Genomic DNA, 18,789 nt, shown 5'->3' on the forward strand with positions numbered 1-18,789 from the left:
CTCTGCAATGCAGCCCTGTCTAGTTCTATCAATACAACTGCAGGGCTCTTAGATAAAGAGGCTGTGATAAGGATGCTCTAAAGATTTTATACATATTTCCTATTTGTCAGGCACCCCTATGTGTCCTATGTGTCAGATAATAAAGATGAAATACCCTGGCACTCTAAATAAATGACCTCATTTCATCCCCACAATTACCCTGCTTAGTTGGTAACACTAACTGGATTTTATAGATGAGAAATTTGGACTGAGACAAAACATACTAAAAGTATACTTTCAGTTAGAAAGTGGCAGAGATGAGATTTAAGAGTTTTAAGCCAAGTTTGTCTGGCTCTAAAACCCACATTTTCTCTCCTAAGAGCAGTCCCACCTAAAATAAATAAATAAATAAATAAAGTCAAGAGCACAGACCACCATCATGGTCTCCTTTTTCTGTTTAAGGGGAAAAAGTTCTTGAAAGAGTCCATCACTAAAAGAATACTGAGATTCAAATTTTGGCTCTGGCACACATAACACATAATTTGGTGAACCTTCAGTTATTAACTCAGATTCATTTTACTTCAGAGAGTCTTCTTTCTCTATAAAAAAAGTAGAAATAGGACCAAGGGGCCTTCAAGTCCACTCCAGCTGCAATATAAATTCATTTATCCAGAAAAATGAGCTACAATGCACTGCTATGATTGTTTTTCCAGGATAATTTTTAGAGGTGTCAATGATACAGATTGATCTTTGACAAGATGGAGGCAAATAAGATTAAAGCAGACACTTTTCCCTAATGTCAGTACTTAATATTCTTGACATTTTCTCTGCTGATTGATAGTATTAATTCATAGTTGCTGTGGTTGCTGAATTTGGAAGTTAATTTACTAGCTATTATATGGGAGAATCAATAAGTTAGGAAAAATGTTTATTTTCTCTTGTGGGAGAGAAAATGAACAATCTCTTACAAAGTCCTTATCCAATATGCCCCAGGGGGGAAAAAGTCTTCACATGCTAGAAAGAGAAATAAATCAAAGAATTTCTGGATTTGAAAAATATGTATTTCTGTAATGTACAAAACTAACCTCAGTTTCTTATCTTTCTTTTTTTGTTGTCATTAATCGTGTTTAATTGGAGGAAGACAGAGCTCATGTGACAACCTCCACCTCAGTGGCCAAATCTCACCTAAGCCCCTCCTGCAAGGAAAGGACAATGGCTCAGAAAGTGTGTTCTAGGACTGAGGTTGCCTTGCTGTGTCTTAGCTTTCTCAGATGTCAAGTGGGGATCAAAATATCTGCTTCCTGGGTTGTTTTTGTGTGCGTGTATGAGAGTATTCAATGTGGAATCCAAAAGAAGTCTCTGAATAGTGCCTGGGCACTCTGGAGCACATGATAATTGCCCCCCAAATATTATCTACTATTATAATCTTATTATTATTCTCTTACCTACCCTGTTAGTGAGCTCTCTGATTCCTGAGGTGGGCCATTTGATGGTTGGACTGTTTTGAGAGCTAGAAAGTACTTTTTTTATACTTAAAAAGAAAGAAAGAAGAAGGAAGGAAGGAAGGATGGAAGGAAGGAAGGAAGGAAGGAAAGGAAGGAAGGAAGAAAGGAAGGAAGAAAAAAAGCAAGAAAGAAAGAAAGAAAGAAAAAGAAAGAAAGGAAGGAAGAAAGGAAGGAAGGAAGAGAGAAAGAAAGGAAGGAAGGAAAGAAAAAAAAGGAAGGAGGGAGGGAGGGAAGGAAGGAAGGATGGAAGGAAGGAATACCACTCCCCCCAAATAAAAGAAAAAAAAAAGAAAACACTTTCTTAAATTGAGAAAAGAGTACTCCTGGAGCTCATCACAAGCCTTGGTAGAACTAGCTGAGGGTCAGTAGGATAGCAGCATAATGGACAGGATCGCCTTTCGCAGAGGGAGCTCCGCAAATCACTAGTTGACAGATCTTTGCTGCTGTTACCTGCCCCTCCTCCTATCTCTTCTCCCCACATTTGGTTCTGTGGTCACATATTTAAAGGGAAACAGCTTTCTTGCTAGGTCTTCCCAGAGCCTTCGATATGCTACTGTGTGCTGTGGATTTCTGAAAGGGGAACGCATTGTGCAGCATTTCCCAAAAGTCTTTGACTTTGGAAATTTTCACTCTTGGAGCATTTCGCAGGGTGAGGGTCTCTAGAACACACTTTGAAAATCCTAAACTAAAACACTGAAAGGGCCTTTGTTTAAGGAGCTGACGTCTGCCCACCCCCAGCACCACCAACAAACACACGCCATGAGTGTGTGTCGGTTTTGTGAACATGAAATTAAATCTGGCTCTATACTGTATACCTATGGGATGTTTGGTTTCAGTCTTCCATATTCCCTGAATACATTATTCCATTACATTAGATCTAGCAAAGCTGTTTGGAAAATTAAATTTCTCTGAACACATCTGTCAAGTCAGATGTGTTCGGAGAAATGAGGGGGCCATTTTAGACACAAATATCTCTCCTAGGAAACAACACATCAGTGTTTTCACTGTCCCCTAAACTATGTGAACACATTTTAACCAACGAAGAAAGCGAGCCTAGCATACTTATCTGAATAAGGACAAGTCAACAAGAGCATCACTCACAACTCCCTCTTCGTTATAAGTTTTATGTGTTACGCTAGTCTTGCAGGAGTCCTTATCTATTCCAGAGCCTTCATACCTCAATGGCAAACAAGCTTAATATGCAAATAATTCTGGAAGGAAACAATTTAGTGATTCAAATTCTCACTAAATTGAACATGGTGATACTTTCTTAAGAGTAAATAATAATTAGATAAAGGGGAGAAAAGAAAGGGGCACAAAGCATTAGAGGCAACTTGGAAATGGGAGAAAATAAACCTAAAAAAATGCTGCAGAGGTCACTAAAGACAAACCTCTTCAACCCACCAGTTCTGCTGTGTGGATGGGTAGATATCAAAGTGCTTCAAAAATTGTAAAGAAATCACCAAACATCTGTCATTTTAAAAAGTTCATACTTAGCAGAGAGGACATCAAGTTTCCAGCCCCACAACTTCTCTTATATAGAAAGTGAATTATCATGTCACTCAACTCCCCTAGACTTAGTTCCTTGAACTTGAAAAAGGAAATAATGGAACCTATGTAAGTAGTCATTGGAAGGATCAAGCAAGACACACTGCTCTGGGAACTAAAACACATTCTATAAAAGTCAGTGATGACTATTCACTCACTCTTGTTCATGTCTTCATTTAAGCAGCATTTATTGAAAACCTGATCCATGCCAAGAAAGTATACAGGATGTTCAAATTATACAATGACACAATGGGACTGAGAGGGTTGAAATAGAATCTGAAGATTGGTTTATCTAATGGTCCTTTGTGAGTTGGGGAATTTGGGAAGGGAAGAGAGGTGGCTCCAGAGACTTTGGTCATAAACCTGGTTTAGCCACTAACCAGATGTGAGAAGTTGAGCAGGATACTTTCACTCTTTTCTGTAACCATCTACAAAATGAATGTTGAAACAGATTATCCTTGAGGCTCTTTCTAGTGCTGACATTTTATGGAACTGGGAGTTGGACGTATGGGAGACAGGTCAGCCTGGATAGCAGGTAGAGGCGGGCTCATTTCCCAGCTCCACCACTCTTTCATTATGTGAATTTAGGGCAATTCTTCACCTCTCTATTTCTTAGTTTCTTCATTTGTAAAATTAGTACATTAATCATACTACCTCGTAGAGAAGTGACGAGGATTAGATGAGATAATACATTTGGGGTGGTAGCTTGAACATAAGCATTCCATAAATGTCAATTGTAATTATTGTTTTTCCTGCTAAGATTATCATTCCTACTTTTATTTCAGGATCACACATTCTCAGATCTGGATTTCAAAAGGGTTTCTAATTTTATTACAGTGTACCTTGTCACTGAGTCTCATTACTAGTTTTTAAAAGTTTCCCCTCTTGAAAGAAATTTTGGTTGAAATTTTACATGTGTGTGTAATTTGGACCTGGTATCGGAGAGTATGAGCATTTGGGATTTGGAGGAATAGGCAAAGTATTAGAAAAGAAGGTGGGTAAAAAGTTGCTACAAAATCAAATGTGTCTTTTTCCTCTTTCATTACCTGTACAACGCTCCCCAGGAGGGATGCAGCCACAGCCATGGAGGTACATATCACGCCAAACAAGAGACCTGGAGGAAAGAAACTTCATGACTATCATCCAAGCTGGTTTTGAGGGATCCACTGAGCTCCTGCCCAGGGCCGTCTCTCATGTAAGCCCTATCAGAAGGGGTCTCAGGAAGGACTGTCCACCCCGCTTAGCCATCACAAGCCCCAAGAGGGGCATTTAAGAGACTTTCTCCCAAAGACATGCTTTCCTAGGTCAGGCAGAATGAGCTGGAATCCAGCCTTGAGGAGTCTTCTCTTCAGGATTTAAGAAGAACGCTGTCTTGGTGATTTCTCTGGCGGTCCAGTGGTTGAGACTTCGCCTTCCAATGCAGGGGGTGTGCAGGTTCGATCCCTGGTCAGGGAGGTAAGATCCCACATGCCTCGCGGCCAAAAAACCAAAATATAAAACAGAAGCAATGTTGTAACAAATTCAAGAAAGACTTTAAAAATGGTCCACATCCAAAAAAATCTTAAAAAAAAAAAAAAAAGAAGAAGAAGAAAGCTGTCCTGTGGAAGCAACATGAAAATGCAGAAAGGTCACTGGTCTACCAGGCTAATCCAGATTAAATTCGTGAGAATTTAATCCATTTCAACCACTCACCAATAATCAGCTGAAGAGGTTACTAACCTCTCTGGGATATGGATAGTTTTTCATAATAAAAATGGCTAAATATCTATACAGTTTACCTCACAGATTTTGCAAACCTGGAAAATGTTCCTGATCTTTTCATGCTTTATTCATACCTTCATTATGGCCCTCAGTATACTGCATAACGATTTCTTTGTTTACATGGCTATGTTGGAGCACCATAAGGGCCATCAGGGTACCGCGCTCTGCAGCATCTTGCACAGGGTGCCTCCAGCATCATAGGATCTCGCTGGATTAATCAACATATCCATCTTAGTAATCTTTTAAAGGTGATGTCTTCTTTCAAACTATCTTTTTAAAAATAATTGTTCTTATACATCTTTGTTTAAAAACTATCTTAAAAGTCATTCAATTCCCATTACAACCCATAGAATAAATGACAGATGGTGAGAGACAAGGTGCTGGAGATAGATTTAGACAGACACACAGGGACAGAAATAGAGAAGATGATTTTTCTCATTCTGTATGAAATTCTCTCTCAGCTAAATATTTGGCTCAGTTCCCAATGTCACCATTAATGCAATTTTATTGAGTACTGACCATATGTCAAGCACTTTACTAAATGCCAGTGCTATAAATGCCACTGCCCCAGAGATCTCACATTCTAGGAAGGGACTACACATAAATAAATTAATTTATCCAACAGTGCCTGTTGCATAGCAAGTACTATGTGCTTGCCATTATTATTATTATTATCATCATCATCATTTCAGATTTAGTACATGATATCTATAAAATTTATTATCAGGAATTCACTTTTAAGATGAAATCAGGATAGCAAGTTTTAATGCTATATTTTCTAACTTCTCAATAAAACACAGAAAAATAAGGAAACTCACACAACACTAAAATCCAAGTTTGATCAATAAACACCTTTCAGAATTCTAAAATTGTTCCCATTGTATTTAAAGATGATAGATTAGAAACAATGTTTGCCCTCATTCTGTTTCACTTCATGAATAAGCAGAACTCCACCTGCCTGAAGAAAATAACAAAAGTGTCTTTCCTCTACTACCGATTACCCTCTTGCTGGACCAACAGTTATCTGTTTCAGATGGGATTCTAGGCAACCACCCCTCAATCCAAGGGTTCTACTCTTTTGTGCTGACAAGAGAATTGATTCAGTCCCCCTCTCCCCCATATCTTTACACTTCCACCAGATTGCAATCAATAGCAACCTGCAAGGCAGGGAGTTTAGGGGAAATTGGTGGGGTTCCATGGAGACCTGGAGTGTACGGATCCACAGACAAAGCAGTAAATGTGGTGGGGGAGGGTAGAGAAAGCACCACAGCTGCAGCAAGTACTATGGATTTTCTAAGTGCTACATCAGCTCGGAGGATCAGACAATAAACCATGGGCGTCAGAGAAACTTCTGCCCAGCAATATTCATGAATATCTGCTAGAAATTGGGAATTGCACCAGGAAAGATGCCAATCCACCTGCTATTAGCTGTAACTGATTATGCAAGATAGTGAAAAAATTAAGGCAATTCAACTACTCAGTTAACAAACATTCGGTCAGCACCAATCTCTCCTTGTTCAAGTATAAGTAAAAAGAAGAAAAGAAATATGGGATCCATGCCAAAATGTTACTAAACAAGGAAATGAATAATTAACCTGAAAACTCAAATACAGAATATATTTTCTGGAAATAAGAACCAGAAAAAAAAGTATTTAGAAACTGGCGATTTCAATATGATGCAAAACACATAGATTCAATGACGCAACAAGTGCAGTTCAAGAGAAAGCAACTGATATGAAAACACAACAAGGTAGGGTGCAACACCCATAAGTTTAGATGAAGATGAATCCAGGTGTGATAAGGAAGAACTATAAGGAAATTAAAAATTATAATATTGACCAAGCACTTCCACACCTAGGTATTTACCAAAGAGAAATGAAAACATATTCACAAAAAAGACCTGTGCAAGAATATTCATAGCAGCTTTATTCATAAAAACTTCAAACTGAAACAACCTAGGTCCATCAATAGAAGTTAAAAAAAAAAAGGTAAATCCATACAATGTCATACTACTCAGCCATAAAAAGGGATAAACTACTGATACAAAAAAAACATGGATGTATCTCAACAATATTATGCTGAGTGAAAAGAGTCCTTACAAAAAAGAGTGGTACTGTGTGATTCAATTTAAATGAAATTCTAGAAGAGGTAAAACTAATCTATGATGAAAAATACCAGAATAGTGGCTGCCCCTAGAGGGAAGTGGGAGTAGGAATTGACCAGAATAACCAAGAGAGAACTTTCCAGGGCGATGTAATGGTTTATATCTTTAGTGATTGAGTTACACAGGTGTACACATTTTTCAAAACTCAGCAAATGTATACTTAACTTTTGTCCAATTCATTGTGGGTAGATTTTACACTTAAAAAACTTTAACCAATTATTGAATTCTAGTTAATAATATGCTAAAATAATTAGGGGAAAGTGTACTGATGTCTACAATTTTTTTTAAGTGTATCAAATATATGATGCATTAATGGATGGATAGAGAGCTAGATGGATACGTGAAAAAGCAAGTTTAATAAAACATTAATGGAGAATCTTGGTGGTATATATACAGGAGATCATGGTAAATGTCTTTACACTTTTCTGTATGATTGAATTTTTATAGTAAAATGTGAGGAACAAAACACAAGAGCAGAATTCAAATCATTATTATTAAGAAATTTACTTTGTGGAGAACTTAAAGTAACATTGAGAAGAAACCTGAGCCCTTCAAGCATGCAGAGGAAAAGGAGAAAGTTATGAAAATAAGAGAAATAATGAAGACTATGGAGAACACAAACCCCAAATCAGGGGAGCATTTAAGAATAAGGATATGATAAAACTATCAATATTTGTAGGCAATAACCACACTTATTAGAAAATCAATTAAAATTTTGAGAATCAACAAGAGTTGTGCCAATGGCCAGATATGTGCTTTACAAAACAAACAAACAAAAACAAAAAGCTATAGCATTTCCACGTTGATAGTAAACAGTTTAAAAGATATTATGGGGAAAACATTCCATTCATAATATCAATGAAAGAAGTAGAAGGAGGAAAGGAAAAGGGAAGAGGGGGAGAAGCAGAAGGGTGAGGACATGAGGATAATTAATATCTAAGAGAGAAAATATGATGTTAAATGGAAAATGCTATTGTTAGATGGAAAGCTTATAAAGACGTTAATTATTTCCAAATACGTTTTTCAGTTTAATGCAATTCCGTTGAGATGGGGGGGGGGGTGTGCAACTAGATAACATGCAGTAAATTATTTTAAACTTAATCTGAAAGAATAAATAAACATGAACAGCCCAAAATTTGTTTTTGCAAAAAAAGAAAAAGAACAGTCGCAACATTTAAAATTTCTACCTAAAAGTGACAAGAGCTGCTCTACCAGATATTTTAAATAAAACACTGCAAAGCTATAATATAAAACAAGATGGTATTAGTTCTGCAACTGATAAATAATTTAATTTAATGAAAATAAGTATATAATATTAAACATATAAAATAATTTTATATTGCATATTATTACTACTAAAACTATTAAAAACCAATGAAGAATATTTGGTAATAAAGGACTCTTTAGAAAAGAATTTGGCTTTATTAGACAAGCTGACTGGCGATAGTGAGCAGAACATCTTCCTCTGTGGAGAGACTAAATAGGATCAATACATGGCATAATCAAGAGGTGCTGATGTGTTGAATCTAGGGTGTAGGATGAACACAGAAGAATGTCGAATGTAAGGGTGGTAAAAGCTAAGCTTACTGGTCATTCTTTCCTAGTACCCTCCAGAAGTGTAAGAATTGGCATGTGAGATTCCTCACGTATCTCCACATGCACTTGTGCCTGTCAGAGTGCCCTGAATAGCATGTGCAGGATTTGACATGTACCACACGTTCATTTCATGATATGGAATAGGAGATCCACCGGCTGTACCTACATAAGCCTTTACTGATCCAGGTGCTCAGCTTGTCGGAGAGATGGGGAAAACAGCTCTTGACAAAATCCTCAAACGTCACTGTCGCTAAGGCGTTGATGCTGGCAGCCACGGTGCTACAGGGAGAGAAAAGCGAGAACATAGTCCAAGGTAAATAAAGCTGACCGGCCTGCCCTGGTGTCCAGGGCAATTAGACAAGGCAGGGCTCTAGAAAAAAACAGAGACAGACATATGTCCTTATTCTGGAACTTCAGGGGAACTACGTGACCTGTCTACTCACTCTTCAAAGCTGCTTCTGGGCTTAATGCTCTTTGATGTCTTCCTCTAACTCCAGTGAAGAAGCTAGGCTTCCATGCTGGAACTCTCACTGATTCCCCTAACGAGACATTAAATGAGTTAGCATGCAGTAGCAGAGAAATTGTGTGTGTGTGTGTGTGTGTGTGTGTGTGTGTGTGTGTGTGTGTGAAGGTTAAACTTGAGGCAGAAAGTACTGACTATCCTAATCCAGAAATCAGTACAATATGTCATTCATTCATTCATTCACTCATTCATTCATACCATTTATGCATCTGTTCATTCTGAGTACTAGGCATACAATGGTGAACCAGAAAGACGTAGAGCTTACACGCTACTTGGCGACATAGACATTTAACAACCAATTATACAATTGACTACAATTGTTATGAAGAAAAATAACAAAGAGCTATGAAATCATGTCTTTCAGAGGCTTAAACCGATATGAAGTTAGGATATTCTTCCCTAAGGAAGTGATGGTTAAGATAGGCACTGAAAGGACCCATGCAAATTCAGAAAAAGATGTTTTAGAACAAAGGGAAAATTACAAGTAAATGCCTACAGGTGGAAAACTTATTTCGTTCAACAACAGGAAGCACCAGTATGACCAGCATGCAATTAATAAGGGAGAAAGGGCCAAAGATAAGACTAGGAAGCAGGCAAAGACCAAAAGCACATAAAAGCTCTGATATTCTCTCTCTGACTTTCCAATCAGAGTTCAGTCTTATAGCCCTAAAACTCGCTTAGTGGACAGAAAACCCAAGAAGTTGGAGTTTTCTTTGCAGAATAGCATGAAAGCTTATTAAATTCCTCATCTAGACCAGGAATATTTTAGCTAGTAGAATAGATGTTCCCTATAAGACTCCTCTTCTATATGTAAATCCATGCAAGTCAAATAAGGAAAGGAGATGATCAAGTAAAATAAACTTCCATGCTCCCAACATATATGGCTCAAAATCCATCATTTGTAAGTTTCGAACATTAGGATTAACCCTTGAATCCATTGGGAGGGAGGGAACAAAAAGCTGATTTTGGCCCAGAGGGAGCAGATTTGTAGAACCTTTGCTGGGTTGCTTTTGAGGTCAGATATATTATCCATATGTCAATATCTCAGATTCTAAAACTGTTACAAGATGGTGAAAATCGTTTTTTTTTTTCCTATCGCTCAACCACCATCTCTTAACTCCACCCCCACTCTTGTCTTTCCCTTTCCCTAACCCAACACCCTCCTTAATGTTATAGTAATAGTAATCTCTTTATGATATGTACTGTCCAGTGTGTCTCTTTCTTGGAATTTTCGAAATTGAGATCAAAAGAATCAACCATTCTCTTATGGGGGAATTAATCTGTTGACAGCTATATTTCTCCATTCTGAAGTCAGCTTTAAGAAAAATAAATAAAGCTCTGTATGGAGGGACAAAATGAAAGCTAGCATGTCACCCTACTTGTGTTTGATCCTCTGGTGTTCATCGTTTCTGTCCTTAGTTTCCTTGAGATACTAATACCAACACCACAGAACAATATGATTTTATATTACTGATGCAAAATCCTACAAAGAGTATTAGTAAAAATAATTCAGCAGGACACTAAATTAAAATTATACCATAAGCAATTTAAAGTCATTATATGAATTAAGAGATTTCATTATTTTGGAAATGTCAATATATTAATATTAATATGCCAAAAGCTAAAAAAGAAAAAAATACTCATTTCAAAAATGCCAATAGTTTACCAAAATTCAGTATTTCTCCCTGATAAAAATATTTCTTAAAGTAGAATAAATATATGCATTTTTGTTCTTTTTTATGATTTTATTAGTTTTATATAAATATTTTAAAATGTAAATAAATAATATAGTTTAAACCAAAACCTGAAATCATATTTAATGGTAAAATCCAAGAACAATTCCCTTTAAAGTGCATAACAGGGACTTCCCTGGTGGTGCAGTGGTTAAGAATCCTGCCTGCCAATGCAGGGGACATGGGTTCGAGCCCTGGTCCGGGAAGATCCCACATGCTGCGGAGCAACGAAACCTGTGCGCCACAACTACTGAGCCTGTGCTCTACAGCCTGCAAGTCACAACTACTGAGCCCACCTGCCACAATTACTGAAGCCCGTGAGCCTAGAGCCCGTGCCTCACAACAAGAGAAGCCACTGCAGTGAGAAGCCCGCGCACCACAAGGAAGAGTAGCCCCCACTCGCCGCAACTAGAGAAAGCCCGCACGCAGCAATGAAGACCCAACACAGCCAAAAATAAATAAATAAATAAAGTTATTAAAAAATAAAATAAAAAGATAAAGTGCATAACAAAACAAGGATTTCTGTAATCCCTCAATTTTTTTTTTTTAAAACATCTTTATTGAAGTATAATTGCCTTACAATGGTGTGTTAGCTTCTGCTTTATAACAAAGTTAATCAATTATACATATACAATATGTTCCCATATCTCTTCCCTCTTGCATCTCCCTCCCTCCCACCCTCCCCATCCCACCCCTCTAGGTGGTCACAAAGCACCGAGCTGATCTCCCTGTGCTATGTGGCTACTTCCCACTAGCTATCTATTTTACATTTGGTACTGTATATATGTCCATGACACTCTCTCACCCTGTCACATCTCACCCCACCCCCTCCCCATATCCTCAAGTCCATTCTCTAGTAGGTCTGTGTCTTTATTCCCGTCTTGCCACTAGGTTCTTCATGGCTTTTTTTCCCCTTAGATTCCATATATATGTGTTAGCATACTGTATTTGTTTTTCTCTTTCTGACTTACTTCACTCTGTATGACAGACTCTAACTCCATCCACCTCATTACAAATACCTCCATTTCATTTCTTTTTATGGCTGAGTAATATTCCATTGTATATATGTGCCACATCTTCTTTATCCATTCATCTGTCGATGGACATGTAGGTTGCTTCCATGTCCTGGCTATTGTAAATAGAGCTGCAATGAACATTTTGGTACATGACTCTTTTTGAACTATGGTTTTCTCAGGGTATATGCCCAGTAGTAGGATCGCTGGATCGTATGGTAGTTCTATTTGTAGTTTTTTAAGGAACCTCCATACTGTTCTCCATAGTGGCTGTATCAATTTACATTCCCGCCAACAGTGCAAGAGAGTTCCCTTTCCTCCACACCCTCTCCAGCATTTATTGTTTCTAGATTTTTTGATGATGGCCATTCTGACCGGTGTGAGATGATATCTCATTGTAGTTTTGATTTGCATTTCTCTAATGATTAATGATGTTGAGCATTCTTTCATGTGTCTGTAGGCCATCCGTATATCTTCTTTGGAGAAATGTCTATTTAGGTCTTCTGCCCATTTTTGGATTGGGTTGTTCGTTTTTTTGTTATTGAGCTGCATGAGCTGCTTGTAAATCTTGGAGATTAATCCTTTGTCAGTTGCTTCATTTGCAAATATTTTCTCCCATTCTGAGGGTTGTCTTTTGGTCTTGTTTATGGTTTCCTTTGCTGTGCAAAAGCTTTTAAGTTTCATTAGGTCCCATTTGTTTATTTGTGTTCTTATTTCCATTTCTCTGGGAGCTGGGTCAAAAAGAATCTTGCTGTGATGTATGTCATAGAGTGTTTTGCCTATGTTTTCCTCTAAGAGTTTGATAGTGTCTGGTCTTACACTTAGGTCTTTAATCCATTTTGAGTTTATTTTTGTGCATGGTGTCAGGGAGTGTTCTAATTTCATACTTTTACATGTATCTGTCCAATTTTCCCAGCACCACTTATTGAAGAGGCTGTCTTTTCTCCACTGTATATGCTTGCCTCCTTTATCAAAGATAAGGTGACCATATGTGCGTGGGTTTATCTCTGGGCTTTCTATCCTGTTCCATTGATCAATATTTCTGTTTTTGTGCCAGTACCAAACTGTCTTGATTATTGTAGCTTTGTAATATAGTCTGAAGTCAGGGAGCCTGATTCCCCCAGCTCCATTTTTCGTTCTCAAGATTGCTTTGGCTATTCGGGGTCTTTTGTGTTTCCATACAAATTGTGAATTTTTTTGTTCTAGTTCTGTGAAAAATGCCAGTGGTACTTTGATAGGGATTGCATTGAATCTGTAGATTGCTTCGGGTAGTAGAGTCATTTTCACAATGTTGATTCTTCCAATCCAGGAACATGGTATATCTTTCCATCTATTTGTATCATCTTTAATTTCTTTCATCAGTGTCTTATAATTTTCTGCATACAGGTCTTTTGTCTCCTTAGGTAGGTTTATGCCTAGATATTTTATTCTTTTTGTTGCAATGGTAAATGGGAGTGTTTTCTTAATTTCACTTTCAGATTTTTCGTCATTAGTGTATAGAAATGCAAGAGATTTCTGTGCATTAATTTTGTATCCTGCTACTTTACCAAATTCATTGATTAGCTCTAGTAGTTTTCTGGTAGCATCTTTAGGATTCTCTATGTATAGTATCATGTCATCTGCAAACAGTGACAGCTTTACTTCTTCTTTTCCGATTTGGATTCCTTTTATTTCTTTGTCTTCTCTGATTGCTGTGGCTAACACTTCCAAAACTATGTTGAATAATAGTGGTGAGAGTGGGCAACCTTGTCTTGTTCCTGATCTTAGTGGAAATGGTTTCAGTTTTTCACCATTGAGGACGATGTTGGCTGTGGGTTTGTCATATATGGCCTTTATTATGTTGAGGAAAGTTCCCTCTATGCCTACTTTCTGCAGGGCTTTTATCATAAATGGGTGTTGAATTTTGTCGAAAGCTTTCTCTGCATCTATTGAGATGATCATATGGTTTTTCTCCTTCAATTTGTTAATATGGTGTATCACATTGATTGATTTGCGTATATTGAAGAATCCTTGCATTCCTGGGATAAACCCCACTTGAATATGGTGTATGATCCTTTTAATGTGCTGTTGGATTCTGTTTGCGAGTATTTTGTTGAGGATTTTTGCATCAATGTTCATCAGTGATATTGGCCTGTAGTTTTCTTTCTTTGTGACATCTTTGTCTGGTTTTGGTATCAGGGTGATGGTGGCCTTGTAGAATGAGTTTGGGAGTGTTCCTCCCTCTGCTATATTTTGGAAGAGTTTGAGAAGGATAGGTGTTAGCTCTTCTCTAAATGTTTGATAGAATTCACCTGTGAAGCCATCTGGTCCTGGGCTTTTGTTTGTTGGAAGGTTTTTAATCACAGTTTCAATTTCAGTGCTTGTGATTGGTCTGTTCATATTTTCTATTTCTTCCTGGTTCAGTCTCGGCAGTTTGTGCATTTCTAAGAATCTGTCCATTTCTTCCAGGTTGTCCATTTTATTGGCGTAGAGTTGCTTGTAGTAATCTCTCATGATCTTTTGTATTTCTGCAGTGTCAGTGGTTACTTCTCCTTTTTCATTTCTAATTCTATTGATTTGAGTCTTCTCCCTTTTTCTCTTGATGAGTCTGGCTAATGGTTTATCAATTTTGTTTATCTTCTCAAAGAACCAGCTTTTAGTTTTATTGATTTTTGCTATTGTTTCCTTCATTTCTTTTTCATTTATTTCTGACCTGATCTTTATGATTTCTTTCCTTCTGCTAGCTTTGGGGTTTTTTTGTTCTTCTTTCTCTAATTGCTGTAGGTGCAAGGTTAGGTTGTTTATTCGAGATGTTTCCTGTTTCTTGAGGTAGGCTTGTATTGCTATAAACTTCCCTCTTAGCACTGCTTTTGCTGCGTCCCATAGGTTTTGGGTCGTCGTATCTCCATTGTCATTTGTTTCTAGGTATTTTTTGATTTCCCCTTTGATTTCTTCAGTGATCACTTCGTTATTAAGTAGTGTATTGTGTAGCCTCCATGTGTTTGTATTTTTTACACATCTTTTCCTGTAATTGATATCTAGTCTCATAGCATTGTGGTCGGAAAAGATACTTGATACGATTTCAATTTTCTTAAATTTACCAAGGCTTGATTTGTGACCTAAGATATGATCTATCCTGGAGAATGTTCCATGCGCACTTGAGAAAAATGTGTATTCTGTTGTTTTTGGGTGGAATGTCCTATAAATATCAATTAAGTCCATCTTGTTTAATGTATCATTTAAAGCTTGTGTTTCCTTATTTATTTTCATTTTGGATGATCTGTCCATTGGTGAAAGTGGGGTGTTAAAGTCCCCTACTATGATTGTGTTGCTGTCGATTTCCCCTTTTATGGCTGTTAGTATTTGCCTTATGTATTGAGGTGCTCCTATGTTGGGTGCATAAATATTTACAATTGTTATACCTTCCTCTTGGATTGATCCCTTGATCATTATATAGTGTCCTTCTTTGTCTCTTATAATATTCTTTATTTTAAAGTCTATTTTGTCTGATATGAGAATTGCTACTCCAGCTTTCTTTTGATTTCCATTTGCATGGAATATCTTTTTCCATCCCCTCACTTTCAGTCTGTATGTGTCTCTAGGTCTGAAGTGGGTCTCTTGTAGACAGCATATATATGGGTCTTGTTTTTGTATCCATTCAGCCAGTCTGTGTTTTTTGGTTGGAGCATTTAATCCATTTACATTCAAGGTAATTATCGATATGTATGTTCCTATTCCCATTTTCTTAAATGTTTTGGGTTTGTTATTGTAGGTGTTTTCCTTCTCTTGTGTTTCTTGCCTAGAGAAGTTCCTTTAGCATTTGTTGTAAAGCTGGTTTGGTGGTGCTGAACTCTCTCAGCTTTTGCTTGTCTGTAGAGGTTTTAATTTCTCCATCACATCTGAATGAGATCCTTGCTGGGTAGAGTAATCTTGGTTGTAGGTTTTTCTCCTTCATCACTTTAAGTATATCCTGCCACTCCCTTCTGGCTTGCAGAGTTTCTGCTGAAAGATCAGATGTTAACCTTATGGGGATTCCCTTGTGTGTTATTTGTTGTTTTTCCCTTGCTGCTTTTAATATGTTTTCTTTATATTTAATTTTTGACAGTTTGATTAATATGTGTCTTGGCGTGTTTCTCCTTGGGTTTATCCTGTATGGGACTCTCTGTGCTTCCTGGACTTGATTAACTATTTCCTTTCCCATATTAGGGAAGTTTTCAACTATAATCTCTTCAAATATTTTCTCAGTCCCTTTCTTTTTCTCTTCTTCTTCTGGGACCCCTATAATTCGAATGTTGGTGCGTTTAATGTTGTCCCAGAGGTCTCTGAGACTGTCCTCAGTTCTTTTCATTCTTTTTTCTTTATCCTGCTCTGCAGTAGTTATTTCCACCATTTTATCTTCCAGGTCACTTATCCTTTCTTCTGCCTCAGTTATTCTGCTATTGATCCCATCTAGAGTATTTTTAATTTCATTTATTGTGTTTTTCATCGTTGCTTGGTTCCTCTTTAGTTCTTCTACGTCCTTGTTAAATGTTTCTTGCATTTTGTCTATTCTATTTCCAAGATTTTGGATCATCCTTACTATCATTATTCTGAATTCTTTTTCAGGTAGACTACCTATTTCCTCTTCATTTGTTAGGTCTGGTGTGTTTTGACCCTGCTCCTTCATCTGCTGTGTGTTTTTCTGTCGTCTCATTTTGCTTATCTTACTGTGTTTGGGGTCTCCTTTTCACAGGCTGCAGGTTCGTAGTTCCCATTGTTTTTGGTATCTGTCCCCAGTGGGTAAGGTTGGTTCAGTGGGTTGTGTAGGCTTCCTGGTGGAGGGGACTATTGCCTGTGTTCTGGTGGATGAGGTTGAATCTTGTCTTTCTGGTGGGCACGTCCACGTCTGGTGGTGTGTTTTGGGGTGTCTGTGGCCTTATGATTTTAGGCAGCCTCCCTGCTAATGGATGGGACTGTGTTCCTGTCTTGCTAGTTGTTTGGCATAGGGTGTCCAGCCCTGTAGCTTGCTGGTCGTTGAGTGAAGCTGGGTCTTGATGTTGAGATGGAGATCTCTGAGAGATTTTTGCCGTTTGGTATTACGTGGAGCTGGTAGGTCTCTTGTGGACCAGTGTCCTGAAGTTGGCTCTCCCACCTCAGAGGCACAGCCCTGATGCCTGGCTGGAGCACCAAGAGCCTTTCATCCACACAGCTCAGAATATAAGGGAGAAAAAAATAGAAAGAAAAAAAGAGGATAAAATAAAATAAAATAAAGCTATTATAATAAAAAATAAGAAAAAAATTATTAAGAGTAAATGTATTCAGAAAAAAATTTTTTTTAATTTTTAAAAATAGATTTATTAATTTTTTATAGTAAAAAACAAGAAAAAAATTTTTAAGAAAAAAATTTTAATTTTTTAAAATAAAAAATATGAAAAAACTTATTAAAAATTTTTTTAATTTCTAAAAATAGAAAATACGGAAAAAATTATTAAGAAAACATATATTAGGAAAAAAAATTTTTTTGAAGTAAAAAAAAAAAAAAAAAATGGACAGACCTAACCCTAGGACTGATGGTGAAAGCAAAGCTATACAGACAAAATCTCACCCAGAAGCATACACATATACACTCACAAAAAAAGGAATAGGGGAAATTAATATATCCTGCTCCTAAAGTCCACCTTTTGAATTTGGGATGATTCGTTGTCTATTCAGGTATTCAACAGATGCAGGCACATCAAGTTGTTTGTGGAGCTTTAATCCGCTGCTTCTGAGGCTGCTGGGGGAGATTTCCCTTTCTCTTCTTTGTTCGTACAGCTCCCAGCGTTCAGCTTTGGATTTGGACTCGCCTCTGCATGTACATTGCCTGAGGGCATCTGTTCCCCGCCCAGACAGAACGGGGTTAAAGGAGCAGCTGCTTCGGGGGCTCTGGCTCACTCAGCCCAGGGGAGGGAGTGGTACGGAGGAGGCGGGGTGAGCCTGTGGCGTCAGAGGCGTCGTGACGTTGCAGCAGCCTGAGGCGCGCCGTGCGTTCTCCCGGGGAAGTTGTTCCCGGATCACGGGAGCCTGGCAGTGGCGAGCTGCACCGGCTCCCGGGACGGGCAGTGTGGAGAGTGACCTGTGCTCGCACACTGGCTTCTTGGTGGCGGCAGCAGCAGCCTTAGCGTTTCCTACCAGTCTCTGGGGTCCGCGCTGATGCCGCGGCTCGCGCCCGTCTCTGGGGTCCGCGCTGTTAGCCGCGGCTCGCGCCCGCCTCTGGAGTTCGTCTAGGCGGCGCTCTGAATCCCCTCTCCTTGCGCGCCGCGAAACAAAGAGGCAAGAAAAAGTCTCTTGCTTCTTCGGCGGCTGCAGACCTCCTCTCCGGCTCCCTCCCGGCTCGCCGCAGCACGCCAGCCCCTTCAGGCTGTGTTCACGCTGCCAACCCCAGTCCTCTCCCTGCGATCTGCCTCAGCTCCCAGCCCCGCCCGCCCCATCGGGTGAGCAGACAAGCCTCTCGGGCTGGTGAGCGCTGCTCGGCGCTGAGCCTCTGTGCGGGAATCTCTCCGTTTTTCCCTCTGCGCCCCTGTTGCTGTGGGATCCGCGCTGATAGCCGCGGCTCGCACCCGTCTCTGGATTTCGTTTAAGCAGCGCTCTGAATCCCCTCTCCTTGCGCGCCGCGAAACAAAGAGGCAAGAAAAAGTCTCTTGCCTCTTTGGCAGCTGCAGACTTTTTCCCGGACTCCCTCCTGGCTAGCACCAAAGCCCGAGCCTCAGCTCCCAGCCCCCGCCCGCCCCGGCGGGTGAGCAGACAAGCCTCTCGGGCTGGTGAGTGCTGGTTGGCGCTGAGCCTCTGTGCGGGAGTCTCTCCGTTTTGCCCTCCGCACCCCTGTGGCTGCGCTCTCCTCCGTGGCTCTGAAGCTTTCCCCCCTCCGCCACCCGCAGTCTCCGCCTGCGAAGGGGCTTCCTAGTGTATGGAAACCTTTCCTGCTTCACAGCTCCCTCCCACTGGTGCAGGTCCCATCCCTATTCTTTTG

The 18,789-nt window shown here is 39.1% G+C and overlaps 1 protein-coding gene across 2 annotated transcripts in view; it reads right to left on the minus strand.

The window, feature by feature from the left end:
- SLC5A12 (solute carrier family 5 member 12) overlaps window positions 1–18,789 on the minus strand; it is a 54,729-nt gene that overhangs the window by 10,832 nt on the left and 25,108 nt on the right. For both annotated transcript variants that reach the window (XM_059929610.1, XM_059929609.1), the window contains 2 exons: window positions 8,720–8,832; window positions 4,079–4,146 (listed from right to left, as the gene is read on the minus strand). In XM_059929610.1, the coding sequence (XP_059785593.1) occupies window positions 4,079–4,146; window positions 8,720–8,832 (181 nt within the window). The remainder of the gene's footprint in view (window positions 1–4,078; window positions 4,147–8,719; window positions 8,833–18,789) is intronic.

The sequence above is a fragment of the Balaenoptera ricei genome, chromosome 8 (assembly GCF_028023285.1).
Source record: "Balaenoptera ricei isolate mBalRic1 chromosome 8, mBalRic1.hap2, whole genome shotgun sequence".
NCBI lineage: Eukaryota > Metazoa > Chordata > Mammalia > Artiodactyla > Balaenopteridae > Balaenoptera > Balaenoptera ricei.